The sequence below is a fragment of the Wasmannia auropunctata genome, unplaced genomic scaffold (assembly GCF_000956235.1).
Source record: "Wasmannia auropunctata unplaced genomic scaffold, wasmannia.A_1.0 LD334196.1, whole genome shotgun sequence".
Classification (NCBI taxonomy): Eukaryota; Metazoa; Arthropoda; class Insecta; order Hymenoptera; family Formicidae; genus Wasmannia; species Wasmannia auropunctata.
The window spans coordinates 707,522-731,011 of record NW_012028694.1 but is presented as its reverse complement, the minus strand read 5'-3'; the positions used below and the strand labels follow the sequence as shown (position 1 = coordinate 731,011).

General features: G+C 39.5%; 1 protein-coding gene across 2 annotated transcripts in view; it reads left to right on the top strand.

The window, feature by feature from the left end:
* Window positions 1-17,458, top strand: part of LOC105459384 — a 39,362-nt gene extending 21,904 nt beyond the window's left edge. Inside the window, exons 2-4 of one of the 2 annotated variants that reach the window (XM_011705345.1) lie at window positions 8,693-8,917; window positions 15,524-16,110; window positions 17,209-17,458. In XM_011705345.1, the coding sequence (XP_011703647.1) occupies window positions 8,693-8,917; window positions 15,524-15,556 (258 nt within the window). In that variant the 3' untranslated portion in view covers window positions 15,557-16,110; window positions 17,209-17,458. Of the gene's footprint in view, window positions 1-8,692; window positions 10,382-15,523; window positions 16,111-17,208 lie in introns of those variants that run through there. The other variant, XR_975676.1, reaches the window with a different exon arrangement.
* Window positions 17,459-23,490: the final 6,032 nt, after the last annotated feature.

Genomic DNA, 23,490 nt, shown 5'->3' with positions numbered 1-23,490 from the left:
TATTCTCGCACATGTTCGCCATGGTTACATAATCTATGGCAGTGATTCCGCTCGAGCTCGTGATCAGGTCGTGACTACTCGCGAACTTCTCTTTCGGCGGTCAACCCTCTCCCACTTCCGCGAGCCTTGCTCCTTCTCATTCCGATTTACCTTCTCTTCTTGCCGTAACCGTGGTCGCGTCGAAGTTGCAAAAGAAGGGAGGAAGACTTCTTCAAAGATGACCCGCGCATGACCGACGATCCAAAAGAAGGAGGGAGCCAGTTAAGAGGAACGCCACGAGGAACAGGGCAGGAGGAGACTCACGTGAAGTAGGACCGCTTGTGATTCCTTAACATTACGTCACATCATCCTATATCGATACCTAAAGCTTTGCTTGCAACCCATTGGCTACCGTGATCCGATCGAGATCGATGAGGTAGGAGATCCTCGCGGCTACTACTGGTTGTCTAATTTTGACAGACGTGAGGTTTAACGTTAGAGTATGAGGCGGCTATCTCACGCAGATACGCGTTTTATCTACCCGGTTTTCTTGTCGCGGTTACAAGCAGGTGCCCCTCTGGGAGTCAGTCTAGACCATTCACCTCGCCATTACCGCCGGCACATAGACCCGAATATGTTCCGGCATGTAATTAGACGAGCTGTAGCATCATCATGCCTAACTAATTGCGATCGTCTAACTTACGATCGGCTATCTCCTTTGTTATTTGAAATAGATCCAATAAAATATTTTAGAATAAACCGTATATGCATATATCTCTCTGTCTGATAAATCGTAGCTAAGAAATTTTCTACAATTTTTTTCTTTATCCATTTATCGATATATTTAACGATATATTCACATAATCTTTTCTATCATATAAAGTTTTCAATAAATTTTGGCATTAAAATATTCTGTTAGCAAATTTTCAGAATTATTATAAATACAACTTGCACAACTTATTTTATAATTACTTACGCGATATTTAACAACGATATTTAAACAGTATCGTGCAAATATCCGGCATTTCGGCACGCGACGCAATTATGCGTGTGGTGACGTGTCTCATCGCCAAATATAATCGTACAAAGTAGAGAAATCCTGGAAAAGTGTTCTAGAAATCAGTCGCGTTCGGCATTATCAACTCGCGGGCGTGTACGCACGTCGCGTCGCTTTCGCAAAGTCACGAAATTAGTCTCGGTCCCATGGGAAAGACAAGACCCCGATATAGTGAGTATAGCCGAGGAGGAGGCCTCGGTCGACTCCTCACATGGCCGAGTTCATTGACACCACCTGAGTTTTGGGCATTCACCGTCTCGCTCGCGCGAACACACCGTCGATCGTGCCCTCTTCGTCAGGAATAAGCGATCGTTCCTTCGCTCGTCCGTTCGCTCAAGTCAAGTCCGCTCGGTCAGCCACCGTGCCTCTTCCTCCTCGATGACCGTTTCGAGGGATCCCCTAGGTTTCGCGGAAATGAGTCGCGATATGCCGCGATTCGTCTTTTTTTTCGCGCATTCGCGAACAAATCAACTCGATCCTTGCAAGAATTTCGAGGGAATTGCGTTAATTTTCGTGAAAAATAAAAGCGATTTCTTTGACGAGCTCGACTCAATCGGGAGCGGACGTGGGCAGATTCTTCAAAGTTTTCTTTTGCGCGGTTGTGCGACCCGCATACATGAGCCTCTTCCGGGTGCGCCCCAAACCGTTCGTTAGCTCTCGCGCGAAGTGTATGCAAAAGCAGTGCGGCAATTTGCCGTGATTACTCGACGAATATTTGCACATTAAAAGATAGATGTACTGCATTGTATTTCCAAAACTATATAGAATAAATGTATTTTATTCTTTTTTCTTTAATTAGAAATGAATTGTAGTATATACGTTGTACGAAGAATCAGAGTGACGAGTGTATATGACAGATAGTATATTTATCATGTTAACGAAACATATTTCGTACCGTCATATACGATCAGGTATCGGCATGAATGCTCAAACGCACGCAAACTTGAGATAATCAATATTACTCGCGTAATACTTGGATACAATAGTGTTGTGCGCATTGCTAAAAGAAAGAGAGAGAGAGAGAGAGACAGAGAGAGAAGAACCCCATTCCCTTATACTTAATGCGGCGTATACCGGAGGCGCCGTCGCCGGTTGTAATTTTGAACCGCTTCCGTTTATTCGCCATCGTAATATTTGCCTCGCCGTACGATCTTATTACCAGAATAATAGACAAATAGAAACTACGGAGATAGAATGTACAAATGCTGCCGTTGCTGCTGCTGCTGCTGCTGCTGCTGCTGCTACTGCTGTACAGAAATACCGAGACGAGAGAGCAAAAGAGGAAGAATGAGGATAGAATGACAGGGGAGAGAGGGAGAGGTGGAAGAAGGAGAGAGATCACGCGTGACCTAGGACAACATACCGCGCGACCTGCATGCCAATCGTCTCTCTCTTACTCTCGCACGTACTCGCACATTCTTTCATTTCTCTCTTACTCGAACGCGCGGTTTCTCTTCCCGTGTCGCACCGCCGTCTTTCTTCCTCCCTCTTGCGTCCCCCCCCCTCCCCGCAGTAATAGGCGTTCCGAATCGTACTCCTCGTTCCGCGATCGTGACACATCGGTCGTGGTTTAGAACAAGGCACCGTGATGCTATCGAACCCAGGAGGGCTCGTGGATTTTGGCAGGCAGACTTTTGTGCGAGCAACGTATCACGCATAACAATGGCATTATTCTCATATTTGAATTTGGTGAACGTGGTCGGATACGTGAAGGTGGCAGTCGCGATCCACGTGTACGTACGCGAACTTTCCTCGATGAGTAAATGAAAAATTAAGGCGGAGTTTATTTGGTGATCGGTCAAAATCAATTCGCATGCATTTCTCATTTCAATCTCCTTTCGAAGGGCCAATTAATTCTTTGTCGATCGCGTTTGAGAAATGTGTGATTTAATGTTGCGTTTATCTCAATGTGTTAAAATAAACGGTTTAAAAGCAAATTGATAAAATTATTTATATTCAATATCTTTTACAAATTCTTTATATGGTGGATACGGATTATATATATATATATATATATATACATACACATTATATTACATATTTTTGTAAAAATATTTGGCATCTCATCACATTCCTCCGAACATTAATCTTTGATGGACGATCACCTTATCAATTCCCTTTGGAACGTTTCAGAGCAATACTTCCTTCGAATAATCCGATAAACATCGTCGCACGTGTCTGACACGTGGTCGACTTGCCCGGCAACATTATCACGTATGAAAAACGCCGTTGTATACGGGACGGTTGGCATTCAACGGTCGACATTGCGGCATAAACTGCGGTGATAATAGGATAAATCGACTCGGTTGCAATTAACGTCGGGGTGGGCGCGTTAAATCACGATATTCTCGTTTAGCGTGCTGAACGAGTGCGCAATATTATCGGTTTAGCGGAACATCTTGGGCTGCAACACAGATAATACATAAAGATGCGTTTCTACGACGCGCGAGAGGAGATCGCGCGGCATTACGATCGTAGATGCCGGCTGCTCTCGTCGTTCCCCTCCAATCATCTTCCTATCTCTTTCTATAGCGAGGTTCCATGATCATCCTTCTTCTCCAATACCATAACCTCCTCCTCCTCCTCTTCCTTCTTCTTCTCGGCCATCTCTGCTTCCTCCCCCTCGTTACCTACTCCGTCCTCTCCCGCTGTGGTCGCCTCTTTTTTCGGCGGTTCTCTTTCTTTTTTTCTCATGTCCAGGAGATTCGGAGGTTCGTTCACCTTACGAGATATCTACTACTTGGACTTGTCTACTCCTATGGGAGCCGGGGGTACTGCCGCGTGGCCGTTTATAGTCATATAGTTGGCTAGAGAATAACACGCGATCAAGCTGTCCTATCCAAGATCACGCTCGATGAGCCAGACGAAACCGGGGCAAAGAGGTTTTAATTCAACATTCTTTGGATTCCCCCGAGTTTCTTTGCAGTTCATCGCGTCGGGCCGACTCTTAAAAAATCCTATATTTCCTTTCCACTCATAACGATGTCACCATAACGTGCATCGCGCATAATGCTCAACCTTGCGCTATCGTATTCGCCATTGAGCCGATTATAACATTCTCCATCTAGCAAAGATCGACGATCCGTGACGGGGATTGAGGAAAATTGTGTCGCCAGTGCGATGTCGGATTTATCTACGTCTTGAGCCTGTTGCATCGTCGATCTCTCAGTGTATATTCGCGGTAGCACGCCATCAGCCATCTACGTTCGGCTCGAAGTGTGCTATTCACGCGATAAAGGAATCTTCTCATTCGATAACCGCCGACCTTTCTCGAGCGAGCGCACGAGCACTCGCGCGTCGCACTTAACCATCCGCGAGTAAGCGAGCGGGCGCAAAAAAATTTCCGAAAGGCCAATATCGTCTGCATCATGGAGCGACGCCAGTTAAGCCTAAGGATAAATGGGCCAGGGCCGTCGTTGTAGCTCGTGCAACACGAAATTCCCTCGAAGCACCCGATAGTCCCGTGAAAGAACGATATCACGATTATACTAGGCACTCATCATCAGGCGGCATCTTAGGATGTGTTCGATGCATCGAAGGTCTGACCAAGCAAGCGGCATAATGCCAACCAGTGGCATTTACGGCGGTAAGACCACCTTTGCCTCGACTCTTTCTCTCCCTGCCTCTCTCTCTCTCTCTCTCTCTCTCTCTCTCTCTCTCTCTCTTTCTTCTTCTCGTCCTGTTCTTTCCTTCACACCCTCGCGCACCGTCTTTATCTTCGTCTCTCTCTCTTTCGTTCTCTTTGCGCCTGTCTCTTTTTCCGTCTCTCTCTCTTTTTCTCTTCCTCTCTCTTTAGCTCGTTCTCGCGGCGCACGGGTCTCGAGCAGCAGCTTCTTTAGCGTTCCATTACCGGCGTTCTATGGAATGCATCGGTCTCTCGCAACACCTACGAAGACCAAGTCCGCGGAATCGGCTTTAAACCCTTCAAGACAAACGGCGGAGCACCGCTGAACTTCATGCTTCTTTAACCACACGTGTTGGTGCTCCATCGTTAATGCTCCAATCTATTAAGAACAGAAATTTCGCTAGTTAACAAAATTTTCAGAATACGAGATACTACAAATTAAGTAATTTGAATTTAAATAAAGCAACGAAAAGACCCATAAGAATAAAAAATTAAATAACTTATTTATTGATAGAAATATCGTACAGATAAATGTTAGACACAGATTGATTTTATTTTTAAAATTTGTTTGACATAATTAGTAATTATGTTATGTCTCATTCTAGATTTTGTTGAAGTATGATATTACAAAATTATACTTATCACTATTTTAACATTTGTTAATCTGTGAATTTAAATGTTAAAGTTTTAAACATCGTGTAAATAAAATCATTTTATGCAGTTTAAAATCAAAGTAGACGCAAAGTAATTTTATTGTGTCTCTTACACAAATTGAATGTTACTTCAACATATTATTGGTATTTATAATATTATGAAAAGATATTTTAATGTAACAAATATTTTTATAATTACTGATAACTTATTAGTTATTATAAATGAACCACTAATGCTACGAAAATGAGCAATCACGGCATACTTCCTTGACGATTACAGTGATCCTTGTTGTGATAATTGACATATATTTATGGTCAATGACTACGGATGTGTCTGCGGATGAAAATGGGCCAATCATGACGATATTCCCATGTGGGCATTCCAACCGAGGCAGACTGTACGGAGGTCCTGCGAGCAATTGTACTCGCGTGCGGTAGCGCACGCGGTCTATGGTGATAGAAGTGCCGTCGGCGTCGGTGATGGTGAGCGGATTGCCTTGACGAGAAAATCACGTGGCCGCGGGAAATGACTTGTTATATAAACTAACGATTATCTCGGTACTTATACATTGCCACGTCTAATCCGATGAGTCTGACACGGCCGTCTAGGCGGCTCTGCGATAGACGACGTGTCTCACGTCCGTGTCGCATTTATCTGTGCAAGGATAACGTGGCGATATAACGCCCTCGTGAACGACACGCACCAATTATACGTGCGCTCGACTTGATTCCACTCGATCATGAAAATTCTACAGGAGCGACAAGGATGAGTGAAAGCATTATCGTCACGTCTCGAAAAATTCATTGCTGACGAAGTGCTTAGTGCTTCCTAGAGGATACGCAGAGACGGCCGAGCAGAGTCGGCTTGTGGCAATTACGGGGGATCCGCGTCACGCGAGTGAACCGATCGGTGCACCGCGTACGTATCTAGAGCAGCGAAATGCAATCGAATAGTCTAGTCTAGGTCGCGATGTGAGAAAATCAGTGCGGAGCACTCGGCGCCGGCGGGTGCACACAACGGCCGGGTAGAAGTAAAGACAAGAAAGTGGGTCAACATTGAGTCGGGCGAGTCTGAGAACCAAGTTCAGGGGCAAACTGCAGCGCCATGCCCGGAGCCACGGACTCCTCTCGTGCCTTAGGTTAAGTTTTTTCTCTCTTTCTTTCCCTCGTCAACGTGCACACGCATACGCGTGCGGACGCATGTACGCGTGTACAGACCGCGGTCTATCTCTCGCTCTCGCCCAGGGAGGAGAGAACGCAAAGGGAAAAAGAGAGAGTACAGGAGGCGGTCTAACGGACTCCACTCTGGTCTGCCTAGTTTTATTTTTCCGACGGACCCAAGCCTGGCCATTCGTTCCGTCCTCTCTTGCCCGCCTTGGACCCTCCCTCGCACGCGTGCACGCGTGCACGCGCGCGTGTGAGTGCAAGAAGGGAGAGGGAGCGATCGTACCTGCGCTTCCCCTTATTTTCTCTTTCTCCACGTTAGCTGATCTTGGCCTAGGTCTCACTAGCGCCGTTGCTGCCGCGGCCGCGGCCGCGGCCGCTGCCGTCGCCGTCGCCGTCGCCGTCGCCGTCGCCGTCGCTTCTTCGAGACTCGAGAGTCTGCTTTCTCCTGAGCAAACTGGCGTTGCATGACACATTTTCGGTCGAACTTGGCCCAGAAATAACCGAGTTGGAAAGTGTAAGTGAAACCCTTCGCTCTCGAATAACCGTTTCTACGACGATGGTTCAACGCGTCTACTTTAGACAACTGACGTCCTCTTTTGAGCCGGAGGCGGGTAATACACTCCAAGTCTCACAAGTATTCTTTGGAGATTTTTAGCAAAAGACCAAGCAAGAAGCTAAAGAAAATACGTTCTCCCTTATATTTTATTACAAAATATTCGAGAAGCAATTACAAATCATCTGAATACAATTTGTGTTTTTAATTCTTCAAAAGGGATACGTGCGAAATTTCGTTAGTTCCATCTAAACTCAGTCGCTAATATTTTCTAAAAAAACTTAATCTTTTATGAAAACTTGCGCAAACTACATAGTATGGGAATTTATACGAATTATTAATTGAAATTTTCCTTCCTCGTACAACCTCTGTCATACTGATATTTTGCCGTCGTTGCAGCTGCGCGATTCCGTTTCCTGAATCTGTCGATCGTAACGACTCTGTCGCGATACGTCTGCATTGCAATTACAATAGTTCTCGGCTTTACCTTTCTGTTCCTCGAATTCTCTTTCACTCCTCCGTAACGACGCGCGGCAAGAAAAAAAAAGATCGAGCGAATAAAGTGACCTCGGCGAAATCGTCACGAAGGTCGTTCGACGCGCGCGAGCGCGCATATTATACTCGTTGTACTCTACCAGCCGGAAGATATATTATATCGATTAGCGATAAAGCGCGCGCCTATCCACCTAGCGAGCGCACACAGGCGTAGACAGGTAGGCTGATGGTGGGAAGGTGGTCGGCCTCAAGTAGGTAGGATATAGGTAGCCAGCGGGTCACTCGGGCCGTCTGTTTTACGTCTTCGTACACATGCTGTTTCACGTACACGTGTGCATACAGCGACGCGTATCCGCGCATTTCAATCCACTTATCGCGCGCCGCATGCGAACCGGCTAAATCGCGTGCTGTTACATACGCTTCATAGTGTTATCTCCATTTCGAGCGCGTACTCTCGAACGCGCGAGAGGCTGCAGGAAGCGCGCGGACACGCGCGAATGAATGGAAGCGCAAGTGATTCTCGCGCTGTTAGACGCGCGCATCTCGCGCAGCAGCCGATGCTATGCGGATATGTGTATGTATTCTCTCGCGTTACCGGCAAATTGTCCCCGAGGATACGCGATCGGCGTTTGCCAGGGCGTGGTTTCCTATGCAGTTTTTGTTCACCTATAGAATGCACTAGGCGGCCTTCGCTGAGATCAGAATATCCCGCCGCTCGTTTCTCCCCCTGCCATTCCGGCGCACCACCCACTTCTGCACCTTCTGTATTACGCTGCGCCCTCCGTGAATGTACCAGTTTTGTCACATTTTGAATTATTCCTATTCGCGGTATTAACAAACACCGATACGCAGAATATTAACGTGTAATATTGTAATTTACTTGCACCGATAGCCGATGATCCTGCACTTACATCGACTAAATATATTGAGAAATAAAAATTAAGATTAGATACTTTGTTGCTACGGCGATATACTATTATTGCGATCTATTTATATACATAAATAAGTAGAATACGATGAGCAGACGTAATCCTGAACAAATGCTAATCGCCATGCTAATACCGTTCTATTTATGATACGTATATCTTGTATTACGTACAATCTAATCCTGCATTATTAATGAGTCTTGAATTAATAGAGCCATTTTTTATTGGCTGTTTCAGGAATCAACCAGCAACGACACCACTGCCGTCGAGTATAACTTCATCGTTTTCATTTCCGACGACGAGGACAATGAAGTCTATTCGAGAATGGAAGGATCAGAAACTTTTCACTGCCATGGAAATTCGCCACCTAGTCGTTCCATCTCTTTCTTCATTTCGGTCTCTCGCGGAGACACGCACCGCGACTCTCGAGGGCGACAAATACGGACACTCCGGAGGGATCATGTTTGTTTCTATTGATATTCGCGAATGTTCCGCGCACCGCCGTACACTGCCGATGTAATAATCCCGAGAAGATGCTATTTTTTTAAATTTATATATTGTGCGTTAAGCGCGTTAAGACACGGTGGTCACGCGGAAACGCAGTGAAACGCGGCTGTCACAAGAAGGGTAATACTTGGGCCTATCGCCAAAAGAACTTTTCAATATCGCTTTATTTTCATTATCACTGCTGTTGCTATTATTAGTCGCTACTTATACTGCCTGTCACTGATCGAGACACTTTGCGCGCACAACAACGCGCTGTTACCGTTATCGCTACGCTATCAACATTGTTACGACTAATATGATCACCGTTACTATATCTTTTTCCTATTACTTCAAATGTCGATGATATCGTCGGGCAGCACACATACTGATTGGAAAAACAGTAAACAGAATTGATTAGGAAAATCCCGTTTCCTCTCTTGGCGTGGCTCTTTAGTATTCACGTTATATAAACTACCGAGAATTATGCAGATAAATTTAGACGAGATATTAAATCACTTTGCTACTGTAAATAAGATCAGTCTGAATCATTTATACAGAATTTTATATTCAATGATTTTTAATATTACACATACTGCGCTGAAAAAAATTGAAATTAAACAACAAACTTTAACGAATTTCAGAAAAATTAACGAGAATCAGGATTTGCTCCTTTTTAAGTATACATTATTTTAATAATTTATAATATTTAAACATAATTGGTAACAACTATTGTTGAAATCATTGAAAATTTCCAATTAAGTTTATTAGTTTTTGCCTAAGTATCCGATTAACAAATTTAAAACGAAAAATCAATACACTAGCTGCGATAAATGCAGCATGCCATTTTCGCCTATCAAAATCTAATTTCCGGACCAGTTTTCAAAATTTTAATGTATTTTTTAAATAAATTTTACCGTTGTTTACGGGTTTATAATGAATTTAAAAATGAAGATTTTTTTCCGAAATCGAGGATTTTACTCAAAGATAACATTTACGCGCGGAAATCACCGTTTACACAGAAGATACATGAATGTCCAACAAACTGATCGTTTGCGCTTGTGCGACGTATGGCGGTGTCCTTCGGGAATCCGCGCGAAATCGATCAGACACCTTTACAATTATTATCAGGAAGCGATCGCAGTGCATACGTTGGTCGCGCATTGTTACACATAACTTCTTTCCGTCGGCTATGTCGTAACGCGCGATTCGCGCGTTTCGAACCACGACGACCGCGTACTTTGCATTCCTCGCATATATCGACTCGCTTGGTGCTCGAGCTCATTGCAACTCGCTCTTGCACACGAGCACGTACGAGCGCGCGCGCGCACACACCACACACACACACACACACACACACACACACCAACACCGACCGAAGCGCTTAGCCGCGCTTCTGCGCGAGCTGGAGCGCGTGTTCTTCACCTACGTATATATGTACGAGTTACCGTATTTCTCTTAATTACCACAACGATCGAGTAGCACATAGGTAAACGTTCGCGTTCTGTCTTTATTTTTTATTCCTTAATTATTATTCTAATTTTTATTATCATCTTTTACCATTATTATTTTTATCATTAATCTATTGTATTATTATTATCATCTTTATTCAATTATTATTAATATTATTCTTGTTTTTTTTTTTTTCATTGTTACTCGTTAAGTGTTTCGGGACTCTTTCTCTCGCGACTCTTTTTCGTTAAGACGCCGAGTTCCGCTACGGGGATGGCGAGTATGAAAGCGAGAACGCGGGCGGGAGGAGGTAGTCGGAGATGCGCGTTTTCTTTTTAGCAAGTAAAGAGGCGAATGCACGCATGCGTGCACGGGGAAGGATGCGAGTGTTTCTTTTTCTTTTTTTTTTTAGTACAAATGCGTGTGTGAGAGACAAGCGGGACTGAAGGAGAAGCGAAGAAAGAGATAAGAGATATATATATACATATAGTATAAATAAATATATATTTTTGTACCTTTTATCTCGAGGAAAATCGACACCTCGATAATCGAGATGCTCGCGATCGACCGCGATCATCGCCGCGCATTCGACACCGTATTATATATCTCTCCTCGTCATGATCCCCGTGACCTTTCCCTATTGGAACGCAACGATCCGTAAGGCCGATAAGAGTTCGTTACTTGAGGTCACGTTCGGAAGAGCGCGTCAATAGTTTCTATTATTAATCGTGAATCACTGCAATTGTCGCCGTATGTCTGAACGTTACCCCGACTAAGATCCACGGCATTGGTAACGAAATTTTATATATATATATATATATATATATATATATATATGTGTATATGTGTGTGTGTGTGTGTGTGTGTGTGAGTGTGTATGTATGTGTGTGTGTATGTATGTGTGCGTGCGTGTGTGTGTAATTCCGAAAACTGTCTCTCTTAAATTAATTTTTCCTTCCGCTCTCGTGCGAATTATAGGTAGTTCGTAGCTGTTTGTTTTTCTTTTTTTCTTTGTACAACAAAAATGATAAGTGCGAGAAAAATAAAAAATATGAAATAAGCTGTCGAGCGTTGACGGTAGCCCTTTTTGTCCCGTCACCTCCTTCACCGCTTCCTTTGTGTCGGCCTTCAAGGATAATGCAATACAACTATTTCGCTGTCCGTGAACGACTTCTCGACTTTCTATGATTGAGTCATTTCTAAATGCGATGCTCTTTTTCCGCCCTCTTTCTTTTACCCTGCTGCCTTTTTGGTCGTTTTGAGAGCGAGAGACTATCGATTCCTTTATTCTAATACATATTACATATTCAATAAAGAAATACTCAAATTCTTTGATCTTCACAACTTATGAGAGATGTACGAACAAGCAGAATTATGTCAAACACAAGAGACGTATATATCTCCTACACGTGGCAAGTATATCATGATTATGATATAACACAGTCTTACTTTATCGAAGATGCACCAAGTAATTCTATCTATCTATAGAAACTGAGATATTTTCATAGGTTAAGAATATATTTATGGGCTTTGATTTACCCGTAATTATTAGTTACAGCTAAACCTCGAGTTAAACCACAGTTAGCCTTAACCTTTAGCAGAAAGTAATAAGCTTAAGATGTCTCTACACGGTGACGTTTTCGCATCTTTTGATTCAATGTTTTGTCATTTTTCCGTCCTTTTCATTATTAACAACTTCGCATCGCGATTTACAATTCCACCCTCTCGTCGAAGCTACTCGAAGAAACTTGCGTTATCGCTGCAAGTACCGCTGCTAATCGCGAGATATCGGAGATCAGTGGCGCCTAGGGCACGTGGCACACACATCTCTTTTGTTTTTGCAGACCACCAGGCGACTAGGCACTAGGTTAGTGGATTCTCTTCTCGGTTGCTTGTTCTTCTCCTTCTGCCGGTATCCCCACCATCACTATCCAGCACGACCGTCGGCTCTCTCTCCCTTCAATAGTAAATGCAGGCGATCTATGATGCTACGAATGCGATATGCAGTTTTGTTTATATCACGCCGATACATGCTATTGATGTATGTAAGACAATCTACTTATATCTTTATTCGATGATATTTTTCGCTTATTTCCTTTTTTCACTGAACAATCGACGATAATAAGCGTCAATGATACAGAACTCTTCGAACATTTTGCAAAGAAAGCCGAGACATTCATTCACTATTGCATTTGTATCTATTAAAAAACTGTCGTTTACGGAATCTTTGATTTTGATTTGAATAAACCTTACAAATATATCTTTTTTACAAGCTTTTAATATTTAATATTACAGTTCTTCACATCTCAATATAAAATTCTGAATTTAAAATTTTGAAAAATTTTTTAAATTAATATTTAATTACAATTTAACGAAATATTTATTTTGTGAAATAATTATATTTTTAATTAGCTTATCTTGCGAATAAACTTTTATTTTCAATCGTTTATAATTAAATTTAAAACTTGTACTTTTAAATAATCTAAGAAAAAATTCGATTGATTAAAAAATTTGTTTAAAATTAAATTTTAGTTTAAATTAAAAAGAAATATTTTTAATTAAAATTTAGAATCGTTCTAAAATTTATCTTGTCACAAAGATACTTTTGTATTTTGATAAATATTCGAATAACAAAATAATAAGTAAGTAGCTTTTTATTATGTAGAATTATGTACGTCAATTGATTTTACAGCATTATTTATAGATAGATATTATATTTTATCTTCACATAGAACAGATATAAAATTAATCGTAATTACCCTGCAGAGCGCAATAATGCAGCATGATTGTTGCAACCAAAGTCGAGGTCACCTGCAGTATTTCTTGCAAAGAAACTGATTGCGGGATAATAAAGTTTTTCTCAATCGCGATGACAAACGATCGCTTCGCTTAGATATGCTTGCAGTTTATTAATAGATCTTTTTATATACACATCTATACAGTTGCGTGTTTATTTAAATTGTTTTTGTGAACCTCTAAGAAATAAGTTGTAAAAGCTCATCAATATACGAGTACATATGCCGAATGAACGTGTGCGTATACATTAAGATTCTTTCTAAGTTTAAGATTATTCTTATCGTATTTTCGTTCCTAAATTTCAAAGTTTCTACAAAAAATTTGTGTACTTTATATTCCTTAAATTTAAATCATTTATGCTTTAAATCATTATTGTTCAATGGTCATATCGCTTTCTATTTTACGTGTCTGCTCTCTTTTTTGTGTTATAATATATGATCTACTTTTAGCAGATCAGGTATGTTTGGTTTTTCGTGATACCGTTATGGGATCTACAAAGAGGAAAACCTTAGTGACGATCTGGAATAAGGCAATAGAAGAGTCGTAAATATGCTTAAAACAGACATAAATATTCTTAAAAAAAGGCGAAATTTGCAGATGCTATTACATTATGGTTCACGACCTTGCATTGATGTGTTTTTGACTATTCTCTTTCTAGTCTATTTCAAAGAAAATTCTATACAGATGAGAAAATATATTTACGAGATTGATCGACTTTTTGTGCTGATTGATTTGTTACCATAGCATACATATATATATTGCGTTTTGAAAAGAAAAGAATGTAAGTTTGAAACATAAATTTCAATGAAATATAGCTGGTACAATGCACCAATTCTGCAATAGGATTTATGAGAAGTCTATAGCTAGAATAAAGAATTTATATAGATAAATTTTAATTTTTTATAAAAATATAAAGTCCCTAAATTTTATATTAATTTAATCAAAGTTTGTGTCATATTTTTAGTTTTAAAAATCAATTGTAAGGAATATGCCTAATCTATAGCCGTTTGTCCATCTGGTAGGGATTTGTCTACGCAGTAGGAGGTTAATATGTTGAAATCAGTGAGCTCTGGCATGTATAGATATGCTTATTGGTTGAAATAGCTGAGAAATGGTAAAAGAGTAACCATGAAAAAGTACAAATGTTATTATTACCAAAACCAATTGTGATCTAACTTTGTTCACAATGTAATAATACAGTACAGTTCTGATCCTCTCTTCCTTTATGCTTTTAACCTTTGTGGTTCTATTAAAAGCTCTTTTTCTACTGTGTTACAACACCTATGTTTCGCTCGTTACTACGCTCATAAATATCGTCAGCTATAGTCCAGGATACAACAATTCTGATAATTTTAGTTGGAGTGACCACCCGACACATTTCCATTAATTGGGGACGTATCTTGATGTAATTATGATATTAAAGACAAACATTATGACATCATAAAACTACAAAAGAATTGCATACGTTATTTATGCCAATGATATACGATCTATCGGCCATTAATGTTCTTTATTTTTATATTTTATATCTTGTGTTTGTTTAAAAATTTTTTAAAATGTATATAAACAATCTTTATATTTAAAATTTTTGTTACGTGCTTAAAGCATTAATATAATCGTATTTTTTAATTAAAATTAAAACCAGCAGAAATTATTCTTTGCACAATTGTGTTGAGCGCTCTATAATGTAAACTTTACATTCCATTCTTAAATACAATCATGAATAGACATAAAACATGATTTCCCAGACACATCAAGATATCACGAGTATAGTTGAATATAATATGGTAAGTTCGTTCCTAGTACATTAATTGTCCTTTGCATTTTTTTGTTGCGCTTTCTTAACAATTTATCTGACGTTAACATGCACGCCGCTAGCGATTAATTCTTAGCTAGAGAATATCAATTCCCGATGTAATTGGTTCTGAAGATATATTAAGAAAAACTGTTTCATTATACATTCAATATATTCTTGTCTATCTTCTCAAAACGTCATCATTATCTAAATATTATTGATAATAGAAATAAAAAAATTTAAATAAAAAAGTATTTTGAAAAAATATGCTCTTTTAATTAGAAATAAATAAAAAAATAGAATTTAATTTTTAAAAACTTAAATATTAGTATCAAAATAATTTTACAAGTGTACCTGTATGTGTGAAGATGATGACAAGTATTAAACTTTATAAATTACTGTAAATGTTAAAAAAAAGCAATACATAAGCATTCCAAATTGTAAAATAAATATGTAAAAAATTTCACAATATAAGATCTAAAATTATTGATGTATACGCTAAGTGTTATAAACATACTTCTAGGTCGAATTTCTTTGTCCAGGAAAAGCGGTTCTTTCATCATCGAAGACTGTGAGAACGATCGAGTCCTTGGAAACGATCCCCGTCACCGAAATGCGGAAGCTGCGCGTAGATTACACGGACCACAGTTAGACGAGGGTTGTGAAGAGGCGGGAGAAATAAGGGAATAAAAAACGAAATGCCGTAACCACACCACCGCCGCTTAAGGGGCAGCTTGCCGACGAGCTGACCTAACGGGACTACCGTAACCGCCCCTCGCGTCGTAGTAGGGGATTAAAAAAACGGGATGAAAAAAGAAAAGAGATTCGGAGGTACCCTTAACCCTTCCGCATACCAGTGTTAATCGCGAGCCATTTGGAAAGCACCTTTCTCTGATCCTGTTCTCGGCAACCCCTTCCTCTGCTTTCTCTGGTCCACGCGTCACTTTTATTCCAAATTCGGAGGAAGGAGGGAGAAGGGGATCACCAATTTTTTTCACCTTCTTCCACCGTTTCCTTACGCCGCCTCTTCTAGATCGCAGCCAAACCACTCGAGAAAGACTACTCTTCCTTCACCAGGTGCCTGAAATTTCGCCAGCTGTGTGCTCCTCGTCACTTCCTGCTCCAAGAAGTAATCGTGTTGAAAATACCTTAACGCCGCGTAACTTTAGTCCTTTGACCGCGACATTTCGTATTTAATCGATTTACGTACTTTCACAGCGCGACTATAATTTGCATACCTATCCTATCCGAACAACCCCAAAATTCAAAACATTTTTTTTTAGATGTGTGCATTATTCAAGTAATATGGTATTGAAAAATATTTATCATTACGTATTTATTAATCCTATTTTAAATAGTTATATATATATATATATATATATATATATATATGTACATAATATATATAATATTGTAGAGAACACGTTTCATAAAACGGATAACCTTTTTCTGTAAATGAAAAATTCACGATTCGAATAATGCAAGAGGGTTGATTACATTTCACGCGACACTAAATACATAATTAGCAACATGTAAAAAAATAATGACAGTGTAATATTTTAATCGTGGTACGCGGCGAATACATTAATCCGTGTGTCTCAATCGGCGCTCATGGCCACGAAGTTGCAAGATAGCTACCGACGCTGACGTGGAGGATGTTGATCAATATTAAAACATCATCCTATGCGCCTCGTCCAAATATGGTACGCGACTTATGTTAATTTGAAATAATTACTTGTGCGTCTTTCTAAAACCGGCTTTTACCTGCTGCTTTGTACGCTGCGTTCGTTAATTTGACACATCAGCATTCCTGATCAATTCGTATAAGCGACTTGTTTTTTTTCAAGAATGAAAATGTCATAACGAACATCCTCATTCCTGAGTACGCAATTTTACGGAAATGGGTAAAAATATTTGCCACGTATCTGATTAAAAAGACTCATTCTTTAGTTTCTTTCGTCGTAGGATATTTAATTATAAAAGCGTACATTGCTGTTTAAATAAAGACATATTGATATTTGTAACACAGATTTATTAATAAGTCAATTTCGAGTTACCCTTATTTTAAAAAGTTCACATTTATATGTCATCTTATAATTTATATTCTCACATTCAAATCATAATTTTCTTTTATTGGTATTATTCATATTTTCAATTCCTTATATTTTCTCGCCTTAGGATGAAATGCAATATATACACAAGTCGTTTAATTTCCCCTCTCCCTTAGCGGCCAATGAGTGTCTCCCGTATCACTTTCGGTTTTAAGGAAGTTTCCTACGGCGTCCATGCAGGAATGTATAAAATCCATGACGGCACCACGTAGGAATCTCCTTTCGAATCCTCGAGGAGCGAGGACGACGAAGAAGACTCAAAGGTTGCTGCTCGCTTGTGTACGCGCATCTGCTACTTCAATGATAAGGTTACTTTCGTTGTACCACCGAATCATCTGTAAAGACAAATTTTAGGTTGTGCGAATATTTTCTCTCTACCATGTCTCTTCCCTTTCTGATATCCGCCCTTATCCCTTCCCTTCGCCGTTTTTATCCTTCTTTGTCTGTTTTTCCACTGTCTAAACCGCAGGTAGTATGCGATGGACCGCGGCGCGCTGCGAACGGGCTCACTGACCCCTGAAAATATGCGGATAAGCAGAGGAATTCTATGGTATCCTAAGCACCTCAACGTTTCATGACGCACCGATGTTCGAGCGCGATGCGTTAATCGCCAATATATACGAGCGTATCGCGAATATAAGCGATATCGTATGGTAATCACGCCGTTTAATATTCCTTATTAATCTATTCGTTGCGGTTATAGAACTGCGGTACGACAAAATAATCGGCCAATGCCATGCATTTCCGAATCCTTATTCCACGGCAAAATCGACGGCCGCCCGCCGACCTTGGATCGCATCGGACTAAATAAAGACGTCCGCGCGAGGGACTTTTCTAAATAACATTTGCGCGATCCATTTGTTCAATTAATTTGTCCGACTGACAGAAGACAGGCGCGATGCATTTACGATGAAGATTCACTCACGATTCGCAATTTATCATCAGCGAACGATCTTCGCGTGAGGATTGTAGGCGCGTTCGTCGAAGACGAGTTGAACTCAATGAACCGAACCGATGGCTTTCGTATGTTATTTGTGGTCCATCGAGGGAGGGCACGAAAGCATGAGGTTCAGAAAGCGCCAGTTACATTTAGCAAACACGAAGTCCATTGATCGACTGGTAACGAAAATACACGGCCATTCCTAATCGTGCGTGTCGCCACGTCTAGACGTTCCCGATTAGCGAGGGGAAGCATTGATGTTCATTCATTAGTGGCGCCAAATGCGCGTTTGCTTTCTCTACTCTCTTGTTCATTCCGATGATTACTTCAATATTTACATTTAAAATAATTAAATTATAGAAACTACGCCATTATACGAGATTCTGTTAATTGTGTTTTTCATTAAATTTTTTAAATTAAAAGTATGACTATAAAGAAATACTCTCAATACAAAAAGTGGAATAAATTAATATCAGTTATTAAAACATTAATGAAACATGTGATTTTTTAATTTAATACAATGTGAAATTAATATACTATATCGAACAATATTATTATCATTATGATGAATGATCGTGTTCGTAGCATTTGGGTGAGCCTGTTTGATTACGTAAATCGAAGGTCACGGCTGCCTTCGTGAAAAATGCCGATGACTCAATGGCTCGCCACACGGCGCAAATTCAAAAAAAAAAAAAAAGATCCGACAAAAGGCACAGGAGAATCGAACATAGAAAAAGAAACGAGCAGTACGCCATCGTCCTTTCGCGGCAAGGACGACACAGACAGCGCAGGTTTCTTTTTTCTGTGAGATATTGAAATGTACCTAGTCGGCTTGTGAACGCGCCCGCTCCCGCCGGGATCGTTACTTATATCAAGAGTCGAGTAAATTTAGTGTGTTTCTGCAACGTCAACCGCTGTCGATACTAATCGCGCGTGGACCTGACGATGGAGATCGCCCGAACAACAATGTACCGCTCATTTTAGATTCTCACGTGTCCATCGTCCATCTCCATTCAGATAGCGATCAACCGATCATGAAAGGAATCCGCTCGGAGATCTTTGAGGAAATCGACACGCGTTTTCATCCAGCCGTACTACATATTTGTAAAAACACAAAAAAGCCGGAGATTGCAAGTCCTTTATGACCAACCCTTCGTCCCAAAACCCATCGAGGAACGGCGAGAGAATCGGGAGAGAATAGAGTCGTTAGCGAGTGCCAAAATAAATAACTTAAATCGCTCTCGCTGGCTTTTACCTGTCTCTTGAAAGATGTTCACCTTTCTTTCATGGGTCCTGCTATCCGACACTCGTTCAACCTTACGCTTTCTCTCGAGAAATCGTTATCGAAGGTATTGGATCTAGCCGGCAAAATATTGGCCATGAAGTCGGCGCGACCAAATTTGTTATTACGTGCCCCCCTGATAGAAGAAAAACGTTCGAAAGTGTTTCTCTTGAGAAAAGTTTGCAATGGCGAACACATGAAATGTCACGTCGTACCGGGATTAAATGTCGCCCTGCACTACGTAATTGCAGTACGCAATGGTATTATCCCGGAGAAACGGTTATAATAGAAGTTTCTGTACGTGCACCTTCAGCATTTCTCTTTATACGTGTGTTAAAAGTTCTTTGAAATAAAATGTTACAAAACTTTAACAGACATGTAATTTGTTACATAAAAAGTCATCTTTAAAAAAAATTAAACTAATTTTAATAAAGTATTTAGAAAGCATGATATATAATATATATAGAATAGTCTGAATAGTATATTAATAATACAATAATAATTAAGGAAAATTAATTAAGAAATTATTTAATAATAATAAAATATTAGAAAATGTTAAGTAAAAGAATATTGTAAACAATTTACTATTATGTAACAACTTTTGAAACGTCTTCTTGAATAAAAGACCTTTTTAAACTTCTTTGTTAATAAAATAAAATTCAAGGTTCAATATGATCAAGGTTCTAGATGATTCTTTGAAAGCAGATGTAACATACGCATTATAAAGTAAAAATAGAAATTATACCTGGAAAAAGTTGCTACCAAGGGAAGTAGAAAATACCTGTGATCGATTACGATTCACATGTTATTTCGAAGGTCACGTAGATGTAATTGTTCCGGTATGCCTGGCTTAGGACATCTCCGCGAAAGAGTCATGTTAAAAGGAGTCCGTTAAGAAAAATTCGCGCCGACATACGCATCAAATGTCATAGTACGCGCGATTAAATGTCGCCATGTTGTACAAAGTAATGGTATTATTCAAACTAGCCATATAATTATGGTAATTGTATGACAAGATTTGCAGTACGCAGCGGGTAAACGTGAGATTTACATGCTTTATTAAAATTCAATTGATCACGCACGCTGTGTGCACGGACATACTTAATACGAAAACATTATTTAATGAGCTGAACGATATACACGAAATTACACAATTTACAGCAAAGCCGAGGTGCATATAACCACTGCATAATGAGTTTGCCGAGTGTCGAGACGTCGAGTATCAATTTCACATTACATAACAGAAGAGAAATAAGAGGCGAGAAAGAGACGAACAGGCAGAATTGAAGTGTGTCTCGTATCCGCGCTAGTCCACACAAACTTTCTTATTCCGCCCCGTAGCCTCGCTTCCGGTTGTGTAACAGGCGCCTACGCCACACGTTGCATCTACTGCGTGTATGCATCACTCTCTTCTCCTCCGCTCTTTCTCTCTCTCTCTCTCCCTCCCCCTCTCTCTCTTCCTTTTTCGCCGTCTTTTCCGCGTGCACTCGAGCACCCTCGTGTTACGCGTTATGTGTACCTCCACAAAAGATCACCAGTTTTATATGAGCTTTTTTAATAGAACTCGTATAAAAAGGAAGGCAAAGGATACACACACAGAAGGAAGAGAGAAGACCCGTGCAGCTTGTCGATAGTTCGACAAACGCTGGTAGTTTTTCAGTTGCCGGCCGACTGTCCATATATACCAGAAACAGAGAATACGAATGCAGGAAGTAACGTATCCTGCATGCGACCGATAGCTTAAGGGCCCTCGTGTGCTCTCTTCCTCGTCTAGATCAATTTGCCCACCTGCGTGACGTATGTCCCTTCCCGATATCTTCATATACGTTGACAAGATTGGGAGACTTTAATTACACTGTATCTTCCCGCTGTGCGAGTAACGATACATCGCGCATCGAAGTGAATGCTGCATTAAGTATCTTTGCGATTCTCGCCGTAGGTCTTCTTCGTAAGAAGAATAATTGCGTGTAAATTGTAAATCATCCGCGAAACTCGAGTACATAATCCATTTCTCTCAATGATGTAAGAAAAACTTAGAGTTCGGAAAAATATTTTCTTCGATGAATAATTCGATAATGAATTGTGAAATTATTTATTACAATTCCACGTTGTTATTCACAGACCTGCATAATTCAGATTATAAATGAGTCGGATACAAAACGAAGGAAGAAGAAGCGCGGTTTTGGTCGACCGTGAGAATGTGGTCGCGCAAGAGAATCTGGAAACCGCTCTCTTCGGAGAGTTTCGGAACGTATTAAGGGCAATCGTAGGAAACGGAAGGATATTTTCCATGAAGGGTTGAGGAAAGCATTTCTATTTTGTCACAAAACGCATTTATCATACGCAAACTTTGACAAGGGATAAGATTGATGAGTCTGAATGTATTTTGATTTTATTGGAAGATAGAAGAGATTTATTATTGCATTGAAAAAAAGAAAAAAAAGCGGTATTATTTGTTTGAAATTATTTCAAATTTATTTTAAAATAAAACAGATATATAAATGTCTTATATATATATATATATATATATATATACACTAAAATTCCTTTTTTTCATTAAACTTATCTTTTTATCATTATTTTATATTATTTAAGTAAATTATTATTGCGTGAAAGTATAAAGCGCACATAAACAAGCTGTTTTCGTACATGTGATTAAAAAAAAAAAGAATTTGTTGGACCATATTTAATTTATGCAAACATATAAAAATATTATATTACTCAATGTAATACTATAATGCACATATAAGTATGCGATTTAGATTCGTGCGAATACCTGAGTCTTTAGTGGAATGTGACATTTTCCGTCAACGTTAAAATCTCCCGATAGGATGGGAAAGAGTTTTATAATGCTTTACAACGCGGAAATGCAATGGAAATCGAAGGTATATCTGAAAGAAATTTGCAATCTAATAGCACCAATCATTGCACGTAAAACTTGATCACGACGTGAACGATTCTTTCTACGTAATCGCCACACAGCGTCATATGCGGGTACCCGGAAACTTTCCGTTCAACACTGTAGATCCATACTATGATTATTAAAATAATACACGTACTTTCAGCAACATTGTTAGCGTAATGGAAGGTTTCACAATCGCGCACGATCTTGAGGATGCGATAAACACGCTTTCTAAAGAATATGTGCCCTACTCGGCGCAGGATATTGGCGTATGCGGAGGCAAATTGCTTACGTAAAAAGGGATCGTATGCAAAGTAGATGCATCCTGCTGTTGATTCCGCAGATCTCTTTATCTCAAGTGTTCTCAAACGAACAGAAATCGCGCTTTCGATGAATCAAGCTGATGCGATTCTTCTTCGCTTTCACTGATTGCTTTTACTTATTTCATATGTGATACATATGATGACACGGCGAAACATGTTGGGAAGAAAAAAGAAGGATTTATTTATATGATTTATTCATTTATTTTTTTATGTGTGTCGATAAGAAAAAGGAAGGATTTACATATTTTATGCATGATGCTTCTAAGCTAAAATGTTCCAAGAAACCTAAAACCCAAAAAAGATTATTTCTTGTGCCTTTAGAATATTTTAAGCTTTTTCTGACCAACGGATATTGTAAATCCGTTTCGTAAATCCTTTCCTTCTATTATCCCAATTTTACCTGATAGCTTATTTTAGAATGCATCAAGATATTTACTATGTCTTTCAAACTTCTGGCAATGTGGCTTTTTTTGATTCCAAAAAAAGTGAAAGTGAAAGTATTGCTTTAACGAAAGAGCATAAGCTGCATATTCTTAAGAGCAGTGTTTGATGGGAATAAAAAATAATCTGTCCAAACAAATAGGGAATTAAATTTTTGGTTTTCTTAAAATTTACATATAAAAACGTATCATAATCTTTTAACATTACATATAATAAATTGTTCTTAATTAATTATGATAACAATTATGACAGAGATTAAATACATTAATCTGCAATATAATACATGTTATTCTGAATATTTTATTTTAATTATTCTATCTTAACAATTAATATTCTAAAAAATATGACTTATAATTTTGTTATATCTATCGGTGTAATAAAATGCTTTTCTATCTGTTAATCAGAATGGGAATTATTTCCAGTGAAAATTAATTATTCGAACTCATCTTTATAATATTTAAAAATGTAAATAAGTTAATTATGATTATATCTTTGTAATTAAATATTTAT